The 19,565-nt window shown below is 44.9% G+C and overlaps 1 protein-coding gene across 1 annotated transcript; it reads right to left on the reverse strand.

Annotated features, from left to right (window-relative positions):
• Window positions 1-262: 262 nt before the first annotated feature.
• On the reverse strand, window positions 263-19,024 carry SLC38A8 (solute carrier family 38 member 8). Its single transcript, XM_032231092.1, has 10 exons — window positions 18,836-19,024; window positions 15,405-15,603; window positions 14,007-14,160; window positions 11,617-11,721; window positions 10,055-10,106; window positions 9,300-9,414; window positions 7,302-7,449; window positions 5,422-5,618; window positions 2,484-2,535; window positions 263-365 (listed from the first exon to the last, which is right to left on the reverse strand). The coding sequence occupies exons 1-10, from the start codon at window positions 19,022-19,024 to the stop codon at window positions 263-265; spliced, it is 1,314 nt and encodes a 437-aa protein (XP_032086983.1).
• Window positions 19,025-19,565: the final 541 nt, after the last annotated feature.

A 19,565-nucleotide genomic window follows, 5' to 3' on the forward strand; every position in this document is an offset into this window, starting at 1 on the left:
CAGTATGAATCACTGCATCGCGAGGCAAAGGAAATAGCATCAATTGTCTGGATTATTTGCGATGTGGAAAACGTTCGGTTTGTTAACTTCCGGTGCTGAAATTCTTTGGAATGCTTTGCCTTCCAAAGCCTGCTAAAATTAAGTCTGCACGATTGAGATTTTACCGCATCAGTCAGTGACACGGGGCATGGTCTCAACTGGTCCAGCTGTGAAGAAGAAGAGTGTCCCTTGGAGGCAACATCACCTCGGCTGATGACTTTGGCTAGAGTTTGTGCAATAGGACCATGATGGCAGATGCTGTGCTTTGCCCAAAGATGAAAGCGCCACAAAGGATGGTGATGATTCCCCAGACAATTAGGCAGGACCTGCAAGGAAGTGGGGAAAAGAGGCCATGTTGCACATGTTGTGGTGGACTGGCGGCCTCTGGCCTCTCCAGCAGCTGAATCAGAGGAGAAGGAGGAGGAGGCGTGGCAGTCAGGGTCAGCATCAAGGCAACCTGGGAACTCCGAGGGGGAAGAGGGAATGGAGGAGAGAGAGGGGGGAGGGAGGGAGGGAGGGAGAGGGAGGGAGGGAGAGACACAGAGAGAGACAGAAAGACAGACAGACAGAGGGGGGAGGGAGGGAGGGAAAGGGAGAGGCAGAGACAGACAGAGTGACAGAGAGAGTGACACAGAGAGAGTGACACAGAGAGAGAGACACAGAGAGAGAGACAGAGAGACAGGGAGACAGAGAGAGAGAGAGAGAGAGAGAGAGAAAGAGACAGGGAGACAGAGAGAGACAGAGAGAGTGACAGAGAGAGTGAGAGAGAGAAACAGAGAGAGAGAGAGAGAGAGAGGTGGAGCCTGGGCTGTCCATCAGCCCTCAGATGAAGAGTCAACACCCTCCAGCCTGAAGGTGGCTGATGAGGAAGAGGAGGAACAGCTGGGTCCAGTGCCTGATGCATGGATGCGTAAAGGCAGAGGAGAGGAGAGCAGTGGAAACCTATGGGCCGGTCCTTGGAAAGGAAGAGCCACCAATGCTACTGAAGCCCCACCTTAGCTCTGGGGATAAAAGAGAGGGGGCAGAGAGGAATAGTTGTTGCAGACAACTATTCATCTTCCAGCCAGATGGACTTGTTAGCCTGTAGTGAGAGAGAAACTTTTTGCCGGGGCTGCTGGCGCTTCTAATAAAGGAATCTTTGAGTTCACTTCACAGGATTTGTTGTGTTTGGGGAGCTGGGTCAGAACACACATCTTCTATAAAACCTGGATGAAAGATCCAGCTTTTATAGAAATACCCGGACGTGTCAACCTGGAAAAGGGCCTCAGCTGAAGCCATGCTTACTTCTGCTTTGTTTCTGGGTTCCCAATCAAGAGGGATGAGGGAGAGCATGGGGAGAACTTGGGAATGTGGTGCTTCAGCCATCTAGCCATAACATCTACCAGCCGGCGTGAGAACCAAGGTCATGTCAATGGACAACTGTTGAAGTTGAGCAAGAACCTACACCTGGACTGATTGGCCCGTGTGAGAGACAAAATGGGGTGGGGAGATCTCATTCTTTTAACTGAGCACAGGAATAATTTAGAGCAGGCTTCACCTTTATAAGTGGCAATATGATGTACTCAATAAAGCAGGGGTGTCAAACTCAATGCCCGGGGGGCGGATCTGGCCTGTGGGGTGCTTAGATTGAGCCCATGGACCTGCCCTGCAAACAGCGAAGGACCGGCCCATGAGGCCTTTTCCTAGCAAAATCAGAGCTCAGGAGGGCCACATGCAGCCCGCTTGGGCTCTGTTTTCAGCCGCAACAGCCTCCTGCATCCCTCTGCCAATGAAAATGGAGCTCAGGGAGGCCGCATGTGACCCATCCAGGCTCCATTTTCACTGGCAGAGGACTGCAGGAGGCCATTGTGGCAGAAAACGGAGCCTTGATGAGTGACATTGAGCTGGCCAGGCCTATCCTGACCACGGCCCATGGCCCCCTGAGGTCAAACACAACCCTGGTGTAGCCCTCAATGAAATCAAGTTTGACACCCCTGCAATAAAGGATCTCTTGAACCTGACTTCCCCGAGTTCATTCCTCGGGAACGATGACAGGACGTTTATCTAACAATTTTTTTTAAAAAAATTCCCTATTAAAATGGGTTGCTGCTTTGCCCAACAAGTCCCTGGGGCAAAATGGGGGAATGACAACCCTCTCTTATGTCTGTACAAAACGTTGCCAGCTGCGGTGATCACGTCTTTCTCGGCTTCGAGATTCTTCCCAGCCGAAGCTTTGCAAAGGAGCGCAGGCTTTGCGCCTGTAAAAAAAAGGCAGCAGGAAGAATCGTGAAGCTGTTTTGCACGGGGTCGCACATTGAGGGAGCTGCTTTGCAGTAATGCAGGCTGGCTTCAATCTATTTGATGGCCTAAATTAGATGGATGGAAGAAGCCACTAATCCAAAGCGACTAAAATGTCCGTTGTGCAGAAAAAAAATTGATTGGGGGGTTGGGGGTGCTAAACGTACTTGGTTCTTGGCCTGAAGGACTCCGTCTCCATGGCAAACACCAAACACAGCCCTGAGGTAAAATAGAAAGCATTCAACATGAACAATTGCTTAAAGATCAGTGGTGGCGCAGTGGTTAGAATGTAGTATTGCAGGCTAATTCTGCCCACTGGCAGCAGTTCAATCTTCACCGGTTCAAGGTTGACAGCCTCCATCCACTGAGGTTGGTAAAAGGAGGACCCAGATTGTTGGGGAAAATAGGCTGACTCTGTAAACCACTTAGAGAGGGCTGTAAAAGCACTGTGAAGCGGTATATAAGTGTTATTGCTATTGCTATTGTTGTCCTTCCTTCCTCCCTTCCTTTCTTTCTTTCTTTCCTTGGTGATGCAGGGGTTAGAATGCAGTATTGCAGACTAATTCTGCCCACTGCCAGAAGTTCGATTCTCACTAGCTCAAGATTGACTCAGCCTTCCGAGGTTGGTAAAATGAGGACCCAGATTGTTGGGGGCAATACTGTAAACCGCTTAGAGAGGGCTGTAAAGCACTGTGAAGCAGTATATAAGTCTAAGTGCTATTGTTATCTTCCTTCCTTTCTATTCGAATGGAGTATTGCAGGCTAACTCTGCTCACTGCCATGAGATCAATTCTCTCTGGCTCAAGGTTGACTCAGCCTTTCATACTTCCGAGGTGAGTAAAATGAGGACCCAGATTGTTGGGGGCCAATAGGCTGACTCTGTAAACCAGTTAGAGAGGGCTGTAAAAGCACTATAAAGTGGTATATAAGTCTAAGTGCTATTGCTATTTTCCTTCCCTCCTTCCTCCCCTCCCTTCCCTTCCTCTGCACGATGATTAGAATGCAGTATTGCAAGCTAACTCTACCCATTGCCAATAGTTCGAATCTCACCAGGCTCAAGGTTGACTCAGCCTTCCATTCTTCTGAGATGGGTAAAATGAGGACCCAGATTGTTGGGGGCAAGAGGCTGACTCTGTAAACCACTTAGAGAGGGCTGGAAAGCACTGTGAAGCGGTATATTAAGTGTTATTGCTATTTTTTAAAAAACTAATGAATGTTTAAATTACATATGGATGGTTTTAACCAAATCATATTTTGCTTCAAAACATTGTCACGAATGTGGTTGATGGGAAAGTGATAGTACCGCTCTATACTGCGCTATTTTTTTAAAAAAATATGCAGTCTTAGACCAGAACAAAGAAAAACGTTCAATCAATATACAATTAAAAATTCTAGTATAAAATAATAAATAACAACTGAAATCTATAATAAAATCCAGTCTGTCAATCATACACGGTCCAGCTAAACTAAAATTACAATCCATAAACTGTGTGGCCCGTTGTAGGTTCAACACTAAAAGTGACATGTTTGCAATGAATCACCAGTGCTGCTGCACAGAATCTGGCCACCTGCACAGTAGTGAATGCACAAATTGAAGCTCCATTTTAGAATGCTATGTCCAGTTCTGGTTTGCCATGATACAAAAATGATACTGAGGCTCCAGAAAGGGTGCAAAGAAGAGCAACAAAGATTATAAGGGATCTGGACGCCAAATCGTAACATGAACGATTGAGGGAACTGGGTATGTTTAGACTAGTGGAAAGAAGGCTGAGGAGAGATGTGATAGCCACCTTCCAATACTTGAAGAGTTTTCACAGAGAGGATCCACATCTTCTCCAAAGCACCAGAGGGCCAGACAAGAAGCAACGAGGGGAAATAAGGAGGAATTTCCTGACAGTAGATAATCAGTGAAACAGCTTTCCTCTTGGAGTTGTGGGTGCTCCATTGCTGACAAATGGATGGATGGATGGATGGATGGATGGATGGATGGATGGATGGATGGATGGATGAATAGGTGGATAGATAGATAGATAGATAAATAGATGAATAGATGAATAGATAGAAGGGTGGGTGGGTGGATGGGTGGATGGATGATAGATGGATGGAGGGGATAGATAGATAGATAGATAGATAGATAGATAGATAGATAGATAGATAGATAGATAGATAGATAGATAGATGATAGATAGATAGACAGACAGACAGACAGACAGACAAACAGAAGGGTGGGTGGGTGGGTGGGTGGGTGGAGATAGATAGATAGATAGATAGATAGATAGATAGATAGATAGATAGATAGATAGATAGATGGATAAGATAGATAAGATAGATAAGATAGATAAGATAGATAGATAGATAGATAGATAGATAGATAGATAGATAGATAGATAGATAGATAGATAGATAGATAGATATGGATGGACAGATGGACAGACAGACGGATGGATAGATCAAATGTTGGGTCAATTCGATTATTAGACAGGGACCTCTTTATCTGAAATATTTGTTTATACAATATATTTTTCCTTTTAAATGAGAAAACTTGTAACTATTTATAGACCCATTATGTAAAGGAAGGATAATTTATCACAGTTTTTTTTTTCAACATACAGCCAGAGTGGATTTTTTAAAAATATGTTTAATGTTATATGTTTGGGTCCTTTCCCCCCGTTTTATGTACCCATTTTTTTCTTTTTTGTTGTTACTGTTGGATCTGTACTTTTTTCTGTTTTGTATTTTATTCCTATTGATAAAACATAATATATTATTATGAATGAATGAATGAATGAATGAATGAATGAATGAATGAAACAAACAAACAAACAAACAAACAAACAAACAATTGGACAACCGTTTGTGCAGGATGATATAAGGACTTCTGCCTTGAGCGGGGGGGGGGGGGGTTGGACTAGATGACCTCTGTCCCTTTGAGTCCCAGGATTCTATGATTCTATGGAAATCAGCAGACTGTTTTTTTTTTTACAAAAGAAGCTATTGGGCAAGTTTTCCCATCCTGACCAGCTGCTGCTACCACCCTCACCCCCACCCACCTTGGCAGTCAAACTCTTTTCTGATTCCTAGGAGAGAAAAGGCACATTTACCTACCTGGGAAAATGAAGATGAAGAAGGCACCAATGCCTCCAATGACGCTGACCACCTCACTGATGTCAGGTACACACAGGGCAATGATGAGGGTGACTACCACCCAGGCGGTGGTCAGCAAAATTCGCATACATTTCTCGCTGGTCTCCCTCTGGATGCAGCTCTGCTTGGAGCCGAGGCACGCATCTTGGAGGACGGACCTAACAGAGATATTGGTGCGTTTCTCTAATGGTTCAAGAATCTGGTGATGCCTTAAACATTAATCCATTTATCCATTAAATCAGGGGTGTCCAACTTTGGCCACTTTAAGACCTGTGGACCTCAACTCCCAGAATTTCATGCTGGCTGGGGAATTCTGGGAGTTGAAATCCACAAGACAAAATCACCAAGGTTGGATACTTCTGCTCTAAATACTTCCCCAAATAAGCTTTAACTTCCACAGATTCTGGCTGGAGAATTCTGGGAGTTGAAGTCCACAAGTCGAACTACCAAGGATGGACACCCCTGCTCCAAATACTTTCTCATATAAGTTTTGACTTCCTCTGATTCCTCGAAACCCGGAAAAGTTAATATTATCAGCCACGGAGTGGTCTTTAAAGGAGTAACTGTTGGTCGTTGAAGACAAGAAACACAACTGTGAATATCATCTCCAGCTTCATTGTCAGGTTACATTAACAAGTTTTGCAAGACTGAAAGTGTTTATCTCCCCCTCTCTTTATACTCTCAAAAAGACTAGGGAGCAGAAGTGGTATTCAGCAGGTTCTGACCAGTTCTGGAGAACCGGTAGCAGAAATTTTGAGTAGTTCGGGGAACCGGTAAATACAGAGTAAATATTCTGACTGTCCCGCCCCTATCTATTCTCTGCCTCCCGAGCCCTAGCTGATCGACAGGGAATGGGGATTTTGCAGTATCCTTCCCCTGGAGTGGGCAGGGAATGGAGATATTGCTGTAACCTTCCCCCAGGTGTGGGGAAAGAATGGGGATTTGCAGTATCCTTCCCCTGGAGTGGGCAGGGAATGGAGATTTTGCTGTAACCTTCCCCCAGGTGTGGGGAAGGAATGGGGATTTTGCAGTATCCTTCTCCCGGAGTGGGAAGGGAATGGAGATTTTGCAGTATCCTTCCCCTGGAGTGGGGAAGGAATGGAGATTTTGCAGTATCCTTCCCCTGGAGTGGGGAAGGAATGGAGATTTTGCAATATCCTTCCCCTGGAGTGGGCAGGGAATGGAGATTTTGCAGTATCCTTCCCCTTAGTGGGCAGGGAATGGAGATTTTGCAATATCCTTCCCCTGGAGTGGGCAGGGAATAGAGATTTTGCAGTATCCATCCCCTGAAGTGGTGAGGGAATGGAGATTTTGCAGTATCGTTCCCCTGGAGTGGGAAGGGAATGGGGATTTTGCAATATCCTTCCCCCGGAGTGAGGAGGGAATGGAGATTTTGCAGTATCTTTCCCCTGGAATGGGAAGGGAATGGGGATTTTACAGTATCCTTCCCCTGGAGTGGGAAGGGAAGGGAGATATTGCAATATCCTTCCCTGCCATGCTCACCAAGCCACACCCACCAAGCCATGTCCACAGAACTAGTAGTAAAAAAATTTGAACCCCACCACTGCTAGGGAGGGTCCCTTCTGAACTCTTCCCATACCCACCCTCCTTCTGTGGGGTGGGACAACCTTTACATCCCAGTTGTCCAGGAATGGCCTACTATCTCTCAAGATCTTGAGAGCAACTCGATTCTTTTGCTGATTCTCTTCGATTAATAAAAGACACACGGGAGAAAGTGTGTGTGGTGACCCAGTTTTGTGCAAAAATCAAAATGTTGCATTTTTTCTGAAACAGACTTAACACCTCCGACAGTCCTGGAAACTGTTATTTTTGCTTCTCACCTTCCTAGAAAAAGGACAATGGGGTAGATGGTGATAATGGAGATGCCAAACAACAGCCGGGCTACAATAACCATCACATCATTTCCAGGGTAGGACATGAGGATATCAGATGCTACATCCACTCCAAATGTTAAGTAGCCGTACAAACCTTGCAGGAAATAAATCATGAGGTTGTAACTAGAAAATCTGTGATTTGATGGATCATCATTTCAGAAAGATTTCCAGTGCAGATACGTCTCTGGTCTTCTGCCCATTTATATATAATAGCTTACTCTCTACTTTTGGTAGGGATTTCCTCCTCAATGCTTCTCTGATTATGTTGTGGCCTGCCAGCAGCCAGAGGAGCTGGCAGCAGATTCGGACAGGGAGGAAGTTGGGGAGGAACATGGGCCAGTACTAGAGGCTGGGGAAGGCTCTGATGAGGGCTCTGTGTCGGAGGCAGAGATGGGGCCAGGGCTGTCCGACAGTTATCAGCTACCTTTGTAGTCGGAGATCAGTGGGGCAGAAGAACAGCTGGAGCCTGTTCCCAGTGTGAGCATGCACAGAGTTGCCAGATGAAGGGAACAGCTAAAGAACAAGGGTCGACTTGGGAGTAAAGCCACAGGTGGATGGTGAATGGTCCCTCCCAGAGGAAATAAAAGAGGAGCGAAAGAGGAGTGGAGTTTGCAGGAGGCAATTAGTTCATTCCCGCATTCTTGCCAAGTATTTTGGCGATTGAAAGATATCGGCCTGGCTACTCTCCAAGCCGGATAAAGGTCGGTAATTGTGAACTATCTTGAAAGACTGTGAACCGGGACTTTGCTGGAGGGGAATTCACTGTAAATTAAATAAAAGGGGTTTATCGGGACTAGGAATTGGCTTTATGCTGCTGGGGTTGCCTAGGTCAGAACAGATTAATCAAGGAACTGATTAATCAAATTGGCAAGGTAAGCTACTATAAATAAATGGGCAGCAAATCAATCAATCAATCACATAAACACACACACACACACACTGAAAATGTTGAAGTATCTTCAAGCAAACTACCAAGCTCAAAGACCACTAGAAACTCCACTTTAGTTTATTTATTTGGGTGAAAGAAACTGCGACAAACTCTTACATTTCTAAACCCAAAAGAATCCTTTGCCCACCAATGATTCTTGCCAAGTCGCTTTTAGTGAAATTTCTTGAGAGGCTTGTAAGAATTCCAGCAACTGAGCGATTTCACATCTAGAATCAAATATATCCCAATATCCATTTGTGAGATTTCAAGTGCTACGATGCTCAGGTTACGTGGCGAGAAGTTGGCTAGAATGGAGTGGAGTTGGAATCCAATCCTTCTGATGGTTCTTGGTGCCTTCTGAACTTAGTTGTTTTCTTGCAGACATTTCATTGCGCAAACTAGGTAACATCATCAGTGTAGGCATCACGAGCACTGATTATGTTATCTAGTTGGGTAATGAAACATCTGCAAGAAAACAACCAAGCTCAGAGAGCACCAAAGACCTCACAATTCTCCTCCTCCTCCTCCTCCTCCTCCACTTGTCCTCCTCCTTCACTACACAAACCTCACTCTCTTCTAGTACTGATAATGTTACCTAGTTGGGTAATGAAATGTCTGCAAGGAAACTACCAAGCTCAGAGAGCACCAAGGATCCCACAGTTCTCCTCCTCCTCCTCCCTCTCCCCCTTCTCCTCCTCCTTCACTACACAAACCCCACTCTCTTCTAGTACTGATAATGTTACCTAGTTGGGTAATGAAACGTCTGCAAGAAAACTACCAAGCTCAGAGACCACCAAGGACCCCAAAGTCCTTCTCCCTCTCCTCCTCCTCTCCACAGACTCCATTCCCTTCTAACATGGATGATGTTGCCTAGCTGGATCATGAAAGGTCTGCCAGACAACTCAGAGGGCATCCCCTCACTTCAGCCTTGAGCTACCAATATTCTCCTTCATTGGCACCTCAGAAGAGTACCAGATGCGAAAGGTCTCTGATGGAGAACATTAAGAGGAAGATACCTGTCAGGGAGTATATCAATAAGCAGAAGAGCATGGACACCACAGAAACCACCACCCAGTGGGACAGCCTCTTATCCCTCAGGCTGCAGTAGATGGCCACACAGGCTTCGTGACACTGGAAGGCAAAGAGATCCTGAATACAAAGCATGGCACTCAGCACCCCTCCTACCTAGCACTCACTGCCTCCACCTCTTCCTCGCTTCATATCCATAGAGCTGCCCCTACCCATGCCCACCGTCCCTTTTATCTATCCCTTTTTTAATGTTTTATTTTTTTAATCCATAAACATTGTGAATACAGTGTGTTGTATATCCTTGACAAAAGGAAAACAAAGAGAACAAGACACAATGTTAATACATATACTAGTAACAGGAGTAATAATTATACATAACCTAGATTGAACTGGTTCAAACCAGCTGAATAGCATCTCTGGTTGTAACTCAAAGAGCACCTGTATAGAAATGCATAGCTCATATCTCAAGGCTTCTTAATTTCCTGATTTTGACGTAAACAAGGAATGGGGAAATCAATGACAACATTACTCTTTTTCTCCTGATAGTAAAAAGGTCACACCTACATCTACATTATTGCATTCTCAGAGACACCTATACATTGAAGTTCTCCATTTGCAACAAGGATGGGCAAAGTCAGTCCCCATATCTCCTTCACCCCTTAAAAAAAGGGGGGGAATATCAAAGTCAGCCCCCATATCTCCTTCACCCCTTTAAAAAAGGGGGGAATATTCACTTTGTTACCTGAAATCCGAAACAGATGGTTGGAACAACGCTGAACATGGAGGCCCAAGAGCTGTGAGATTGAAAAAACAAAAGAAGGATGTACATTATGAAGGTGCCACCATTGGTCTGCATGGAAACAGCCAAATAAATCACACTCTATTTGCTATCTAAGTAGGAAAATGCCCTGAAAGATTTTTAAAGAATGCACCTCCTCCCACATTGTAGATTGGCTTCTTCCTTAGCTATCTTTGTTCATTTTAATGTTAATATTTATTTTTTCAATGCATACGTTGTCACTTAGAGACGCTTAATGATGACACGGGCAGTGTAGGCATTTAATAAAAATATAGGTAAATAAAATAACATTAGGGCCCCCCTTCCCATCATCTTGCCTTGCCACCTGTCAGAAATGGTGTAGGGTCTCCTGCTTGGGCAAAGGGGGTTGGACTAGATGACCTACAAGGTCCCTTCCAACTTGATTATTCTTACCTAAGTTGGTCAGGCAGATTTTATTTAGAAGAACAGAAAAGAAGCGTTGGGTGGTGAGAGAATAAATCTATTTTCTTTGGTACACCATTGACTTCATGGGGTTTTTCCCACATTAAGAAGAAGAAGAAAAACATGCAGTATCTGTGATCAACACATCTGGGCATTTTATCCAGGTTGCTCACAGGGAAGAAATCATTATGATTGATAAGTATAATACTGCCTAATACTGCAATCGCCCTGAAGGAGACCATGGCATCCCCTTGCACATATGGCAGGGGTGGCAAACTACATTTCATTGAGGGTCGCATCAGGGCTGTGGTTGACCTTGGAAGGAGGGGAAGGTGGGCATGGCCAACTGGGTGGGTATGGCCGAGTGGGTGGGCATGGCCAGCCTGATGCCACACAGTGGACATGGCCGACTGGGTGGGCGTGGCCAACATGCTACTCCCCAAACTGCTGGCATTGGGTAGATTGGGCCGAAGCGACACAGACCGGCCCCTTACATTTTCCAGGATGGTCCCACGGCCGGGGTTTGGGCCATCATGTGGTTTGACACTCTTGTGTTCAACACCCCTCACCTATGGGCTGGTTTGTCCCCTAGGGCAAATGAGAAGCACTAGACAGGATTTTCAGCAGCACCTTCTCAAGAGTCTCCTCACATAATCCTACGATGATTTATGACTAATTCAAGTACAGCTAAGGGGGTCTATAGCCATAGTCAGAATATTCATGAACTGGAATAAGGCATAGCAACAGTCAACCAATGAATAGGCATTGCAACTAAATCAGCCAATGAGGGCTGCTTAGCAACTGAAAGAGTATTTGCTGGAAACAGCGAGGAGTCTGGGCTTAGTCCAACTGTTCTGTACTAAAACTGCAAGTCTGTGCAAAAGGAACTAAAACAAAATCTAGTCTGCTGAACTGAAACTACTTACAATCTCTACCTCGTTGGAAGAACCACCTGTTGAAATTGTATATTTATTTATGTATTATATTGTGTGTAAAGAGAAGTTAATGAATCCTGCTGGATCAGTTACCTGTGTGTGCTTTCTGGATTTGATTGCTGCAACAAACTCTTGACACATACTTACCTAGCAGAATGGAGATGCTCCTGCTTTACAGCATGATCGGTTTGGAGATAATATTTCAGCACAATGACCAGCATCAGGTAGCAGGCGGCTAAAGTACCAAGGATACTTGGAAAGATATGCAGAAAAGAGCAAAATTAGACAGAGGCAAAAGATTCTGCAGGAAATCCTCAAGAGGACCAACCTAGAACTGAGGAGAAACTTCCTAACGGTGAGAACAGTTAACAGTGGAACGCCCGGCCTCCACTGGCCTTGGGTGTCCTCCATCACTGGAGGTTTTAAAGAAGACACTGGACAACTATCTTTCTGAAATGGTAAAGGGCTCCTGCCTGAACAGGAGGTTGGACTAGGAGACCTTTGAGGAGCTGCCACAGAAAGGAGGGGATCAAGCTATTGACCAGACAAGGAACAATGGATGAAAACTGACCAGGGAGAGATTCAACCTGGAAATAAGGAGCAATTTTCTGACAATGAGAACAATCAACCCATGGAACTGAAGTTGCCTTCAGAAGTTGTGGGAGCTTCATCACTGGAGGCTTTCAAGAAGAGATTGGACTGCCATTTGTCAAAAATGGTGTAGGGTCTGCTGCTTGGGCAGGGGGTTAGACTAGATGACCTAGAAGGTCCCTTCCAACTCTGTTAATCTGAATCTATCTCAGACGATCAAAGGCCTGGAGATTAAAACATGTAATGAGCATGTGATGAACTGTTGCAGGACCTGGGCATGGCTAGTCTAGTGAAGAGAAGGAGCAGGGGAGAAATGATAGCAGTGTTCCAGTATTTGAGGGGCTGCCACAGAGAGGAGGGGGTCAACCTGTTTTCCAGGGTACCTGAAGGCCAGACAAGGAATAATGGATGGAAACTGATCAAGGAGAGATTCAACCTGGAAATAAGGAGGAATGGGAGCTTCATCACTGAAGGCTTTCAAGAAGAGACTGGACTTCCCTCTGTCAGAAATGGAGTAGAGTCTTCTGCTTGGGATGAGGGTTGGACTAGATGACCTACAAGGACACTTCCAACTCTCTTATTCTGTTATATGACTATAATGGAGCGTGCCCATTAAGGTAGTAAGCTTTGACGGTCGTAAAATACTCATGTGACGAGTCCGACGTTGTGTTTTTTGCAGCAGTCATTAAGCAAACACCACAGTTGTAAAGCTGCCACTGCTGCACTCACTGGGCAAAAGTCGTGGTCATTAAGCAAACTCTATGGGCAAAACTTTGCCAAAAACTAGATGTTCAGCAAAACTATCATAAAATGAAGTCATTGAATGCAGGAAATGGTGGGTGCTCCATCACGGGAGGTTTTCGAGAAAAGACTTGGCAACCATTTGTCTGGAAAGGTATAAGATCTTCAGCAAGGGGTTAGACTAGAAGATCTCCAAGGTCTCTTCCAACCCTATTCTTCTATATTCTGCCTTCTTGTTTTGCACCTTATTCTGTCAAACCAGGGTAAAACCCATATTCTGTTTCACTTCCTCCAAAACATACCCAGAGTTCTGACCGTTTCCCCAAACATGACCAACCCTCTGAAGTGAACTCAAAGATTTCTTTAATTAGGAGTTTCTCTCTCATTGCAGGCTAACAAGTCCATCCAGCTGGGAGATGAATGGTTGTCTGTCACATCTATTCATCTCCACCCCCTGCCTTTGATCCCCAGAGCTAGAATGGAACTTCACTAGGAAAGGTGGCTCTTCTGTCCCAAGGACCGGCCCATAGATTTCCACTGCTTTCCTCTCCTCTGCCACATCTATTCATCTCTATCCCCTGCCTTTTATCCCCAGAGCTAGAGTGGAACTTCACTAGCAACGATGGCTCTTCTGTCCCAAGGACCGGCCCATAGATTTCCACTGCTCTCCTCTCCTCTGCCACATCTATTCATCTCCGCCCCCTGCCTTTTATCCCCAGAGCTAGTGGAACTTCACTAGCAGTGGTGGCTCTTCCGTCCCAAGGACCGGCCCATAGATTTCCACTGCTCTCCTCTCCTCTGCCTTCTGCACATCCACACATCAAGCACTGGACCCAGCTGTTCCTCCTTTTCCTTATCAGCCATCTCCAGACCTGGGGGCTGTTTACTCTCCATCTGACGTCTGACGGACGAGCCCAGGCTCCATCTCTGCCTCTGTCTCTCTGTCTCTGTCTCTCTGTCTCTGTCTCTCTGTCTCTCTCTCTCTGCCACCTCCATTCCCTCTTCCCCCACGGAGCTCTCAGGTTGCCCTGATGCTGACCCTCACTCCCACACCTCCTCCTCTTCCTCCTCTGATTTGGCTGTCAGTGGGGCTGGCAGCCGACAGGCCACAACACCTGAGGATATAAATCTGTTCCAAGTTGGGGCTAGACTTCATCCCTGGCCTACCCCAGTTCCAAAACTGGGCCCTTTGAACTCTTCCTTACCTTGTATATTTTTGGAAACCAATTTGTCTTGGGATGGAGAGTGGGAAAATAACCAGGAGGCACAAGGTGGACAAGGTGAAACGTTGGTCGATAAACCACGGCTGGTGAAAAGTGTCTCCATTCTGGGTTTTGTTGATGGAGAAAGAGTCACATACTGGGAAGGAGTTAGGAAAGGGCACAGTTAGTAGAGGGCAGGAATGTATCCGAAGGCTTTTGAATCAGACCAATTTATCCGTTGGTCTTCTTCTACTCTGTTTAGTTTAACCTACAGGCAGTCCTCGGGTTTTGACCAACCATTTAGCAATTGTTCCAAGTTACAACAGACCATGAAAAGGGTATTTTCCAACGAAACAGAGCCAAGGTGGTACAGTGGTTAGAGTGCAGTACTGCAGGCTACTTCAACTGACTGCTAGCTGCAGTTTGGCAGTTCAAATCTCACCGGCTCAAGGTTGACTCAGCCTTCTACCCTTCCGAGGTGGGTAAAATGAGGACCCAGATTGTTGGGGAAAATAGGCTGACTCTGTAAAGCGCTTAGAGAGGGCTGTAAGCACTGAGAAATGGTATATAAGTCTAAATGCTATTGTTATTTTCCTCCCCTCCCTCCCTCCCTCCCTCCCTCCCTCCCTCCCCAGAATTCACCTCCCAGAATTCCCCAACCACCATGGCTGGCTTGGGAATTCCCTGTACCAACTGAAGATGCCTCCCAGTCACACCACTCCAGGTGCGGGGCAAGGTGTTCTTGACTCTCTGAGAAAGGAATGTTATTATGACTATATATCTCCCATACTCCATACAATCCCCCCTCCCATTTTCCCAAAGCATTAAGTGTGCCTGGCCTGAAGGCCCAATGCAAAAGATGGCTTCCAGGCCTGACACCAGAATTCCCCAGCCAGCCATGGTGGTTGGGGAATTCTGGGAGGTGAAGTCCACAAGTCTTAAATTTGCTAAGGTTGGACCCCCCTGATTTAAAGCATATATCCCAAGGTGCTTGATTTCTCCTGATGCAACTCCTTCGAGCTTCATAGAAGGATTAGATTCAGGACAGTAGAGTTCAATTTGATCTACCAGAATTTGTTCTCCATTCTAAAATGGGTACATGGAGTAACTGGCATGCCCAATGAGGTTTCAAGTCCCCACTGACTTGATTCATTTTGCTTTTTCATGCAATTTTTTATCTGCTAAGAATCTGGAGACCTGCAGGACACCATTCCTGGACCTCAGCTTTTTTTTTTCCCCTGGACAATCTCTGTGTCCTATGTAAGCCCCGGAGGAATTCTTAGAAAATAAGGTGAAAAAATGAAGTCACCTCCTCTACCATTCCCACCATCTCACCCAGTCAAAAAAGACTTCTGAGTACCAAAGCTGAGTTAGCAAGGTCCAAGGGAATCCAGGTCTCACATTTTTCTAGTTGGTCTCCCATAACTCTGAGGAAGGCCACGGAGATCATGAAGAGGTTCAAGATGAAGCAGACTTCGCAAAGCTTGCCCACAGCTGACCCACAGATTTCTCTCACCACACCTTGGTAGGTTGTCTGGGTGCTGATGGAAGCAGCATAACCCAAGATTACTAAGCCGCTAATGAGGAATATCAAAGATCCCTGCCAGGAGAGACAAGAGAAGAAGACACTGAAGAAAAGTACTGTAGGAGTCAACTGAAAACAAGTCAATGAAATGTGTCTCTGTCCATGGTTCTGAAGTCTAAGGAGTGTCTCTAAGAATTACCTTGGGTAGCCACTACTTGCATTTCTATGGAAGGCACATAGTGGATCTCTTACCATTGGCCCATCCACTTGATACATTAGACCAAGTTCACACAACATGTTAAACCCAGGTTAGCCCAACATATTGTCCACATATACATTCTACGTTATACCCAAATCATCTACATTAACATGATGGCTTGGTTCACTCAACAGATTAAGTCAATGACCAGGTTCCCCACAAAACAGCAGATCACAAATGCCCTTAGTCCAGTCTAGGTATGTGATGTACACCAAGTCTTCATCCTTAAGAGAGATCAAATTGAGAGAACTGCCGCTGAAGATTTATTTATACGTGTGAGAAAGTTGGTTCTTCTTTAGATGTTTGAGAAGATTTGTTCTTTAGATGTTTGAGAAGGTTGGTTCTTCTTTAGATGTTTGAGAAGGTTGGTTCTTCTTCTGTTTGAGAAGGTTGGTTTGTTTTTAGATATTTAAAAAGGTTGGCTCTTCTTTAGATGTTTGAGAAGGTTGGCTCTTCTTTAGATATTTGAGAAGGTTGGCTCTTCTTTAGATGTTTGAGAAGGTTGATTCTTGCTTCTTACCAAGCGAGCTCTCAGAAAAAAGTGTCCATCAGAACGTAGTCAGCTTCAGAGCTTTGGCATTGGCTGAATATTACAAAACAGCTTTTCACCAAAAGAAACCCAATCCTGTTTGAAGTTCAAATATATGATTTCTTTACAACTTTACAGAAAAATAAATAAAATGTGTTAAGGCTTAAATTTTCATGGATCAATGCAACTGTAAATATATTAGCCTTTACTATAACACAAGACAAGCCATTTTGTGCTCTTGATGCAACTAAGTAGTGTGGAGTTGGACACAAAAGGACCATATTCTTTAAAATGTGGAGAATTTGGACACATGTATAACTTTCTCAGGGCGTTTATATGGACGTATACATCTCAGGACTTATTTTTGACTTGCCTGCTGGTGGTGTTCTATGTGTGTGTGGGTAAGAGAGAGAGAGAGAGAGAGAGACAGACAGACAGACAGACAGACACACAGACACACAGAGAGACAGGCAGACAGACAGACAAAGAGAGAAAGAAAGAAAGAGAGAGAGAGACAGAGAGACAGACAGATAGACAGACACACAGAGACACAGAGAGAGAGAGACAGAGAGAGACAGAGAGGAGATACAGAGAAAGAGAGAAAGAGAGGCAGAGGGAGAAAGAGAAAAAGAGAGAAAGAGAGGCAGAGGGAGAAAGAGAAAAAGAGAGACAGAGAGAGACAGAAAGAGAAAGAGAGACAAAGAGAGAGAGACAGACAGAGAGAGAAAGAGAAAGAGATAGACAGAGAGTGGGAGAAAGAGAGAGAGAGATAAAGAGTGAGATAGAAAGAAAGAGAGAAAGAAAGAAAGAGAGAGAGAGACAGAGAGACAGAGAGACAGAAAGACAGACAGACCTCGCCTAATGAGAAATTCAAATGGAGAAATGGAAAAATATTAGGTTACATTATTATGTTACATTGCTGGTTGCAATAAAGCTACCCACCAGCTGTGGATTTTGGACCAATGCAGCTTTGGACATATTTTCACAATCTCCAGAATTGTTCCTTTTGTAGTGTAAAGGTTTGGGCCACCTTATACCTACTGAAAATCACATTGCCCAAGGACATCAAGCAACCTCAAAGTGGTTTGAAATGTAGATTATTTTAAGAGAGATCCACTCCAAATTCCACTAAATTATATATTTTTTCCTCCTTGAACCTAACCTTTCTTGTATGATTGTTAAAGTCAATGTTGTGGTTAAATAAAGAACAGACCATAACACTGTGTTTTATGGGATATGCAGGGGACAGGGAAGGAACAGAACAGCACACAAATATAAATAATGCACCATTAATTTTAATTATTCATCCTTAAATGAAGCGCCAGCAGGCTTTTTCAATGTCCCTTCTCCACACTGAATGGGATAGCTCAGTTGAACATGTTTTTCAAATGGCATAAAATAGCTTTTCATGCACAGCTGGGCTGTAGGAAGAGAAAGATGCCAAGTCAGAACGAAGCATTGCCAGGCAAATACAGGTAACCCTCAACTGATAGTACAATCACACTTAGGATCAAAATTTCCATGGCAAAGCCAAGTGGTTGCTAACGGCTTAACTGCTCTGCAGCTGTTAAGTAAATCACAGGGTTGTTAAGCAGAACTGGCTTCCCCCATTGACTTCCCTCGTCAGAAGATAAATGGGAAGGTTTTACATGGTGACCACATCATCCCAGAAGACGACAACCATTGTAAACACCTGCTGGTTGCCAAGGACCCAAATTTTGATCTACGTGACTTTGCAGTTGCTGCAACAGTCATAAGAGTGAGGACCGACTGCAAGTCACTTTTTCTTCAATGCCAAAGCCAGTGACTTTGAATGGTCACTAAACAAATGCTTGTAAGTCAAGGACTACATGTAGCTGCATGTTTCTGTCAAGGGGCCTCTCTAGTCTTCGGTTCGTAGGTTATTAAACACATGAGGAACTTGCTTCCAAATCAACAGTTTGGACTGAATGACCTGAAATTTATCACTATTTATTCCACGAGGACAAGGTAGCCCAGTCTACAAGAAATCTTAGGGTAGTCCAATCCGCATGAGATCTCAAGGATCTGATCCACAAGAGATCTCAGATATCCAATCTACAAGAGATCTCAGGTATACAATCCACAAGAGATCTCAGGTATACAATATACAAGCAATCACAGGTGGTTCAATCCACAAGAGATCTCAGGCATCCACTCTACAAGAGACCTCAGGTGCTCCAATCCACAAGAGATCTCAGGTATATAATCCACAAGAGATCTCAGGTGGTTCAATCCACAAGAGATCTCAGGTATACAATATACAAGCGATCTCAGGTGGTTCAATCCACAAGAGATCTCAGGCATCCACTCTACAAGAGACCTCAGGTGCTCCAATCTACAAGAGATCTCAGGTATAATCTAGAAGCAATCTCAGATGGTTCAATCCATAAGAGATCACAGGTATCCAACCTACACAGAGATCTCAGATGGTTCAATCCACAAGAGATCTCAGATATCCAATCCACAAGAGATCTGGAGAGCTTTCCGTTGGCACTTACTAGTTCCACGGAGATCGCTGGGGCCATTCCACCAGCTTTGTTGAAGGCCCAGGGGAAATTCAGGAGTCCTGCTCCAAGGGCAGATTTGAGCAAGATGAAGATAGCACCAGATGAGGAGAGCTGGGGGATCTCAGACTCCCTGGATGGCTTTGCTAGCAAGCTGATGCTCTCTCTAGCCAGCTCCTCCATGCCTGAAAAGAAAAGGGAGGATTTGGGTGTTTTTATTGCTATCAGCTCTAAGTGGACATCAACAATTCCACAAAAGTTCTCAAGTCAGTCAATCTGGCTCCATGGCTTTGCAGAAAAGTTCAAATGATTTTCTCCATCTGGGGAGGGGGGTGACAAAAATAATGAGAAGAGGCAAGAGGGGGTCCAAAGGTTTTTTTCCCCCACCCCTTGCCCCACTCACAAGCTTAACCTACAGAGAGGAGGGGGCTGGGAAATGAGAGGAACATGTGAAATAGAGTAAACAGTCCTAGAACCGAAGGAATGTGAAATGTCATATACATAGGCAAGTGCTAAAAATAAATGAAGCTTCTCTGGGCAATTTGCAGCCCCTAAAGGACCTTTAATGTGAAGGACGATGGCTGCAGGATTTGGGTCTGGGTAGTCTGGAGAAAAGAAGAGTTAGGGGTGACATGATAGCAGTCTTCCAGTATTTGAAAGGCTGCCACAAAGAAGAGGAAACCAAATTATTCTCTAAAGCATCGGAGGGCAGGACAAGAAACAA

The sequence above is a fragment of the Thamnophis elegans genome, chromosome 14 (assembly GCF_009769535.1).
Source record: "Thamnophis elegans isolate rThaEle1 chromosome 14, rThaEle1.pri, whole genome shotgun sequence".
NCBI classification, from domain to species: Eukaryota; Metazoa; Chordata; class Lepidosauria; order Squamata; family Colubridae; genus Thamnophis; species Thamnophis elegans.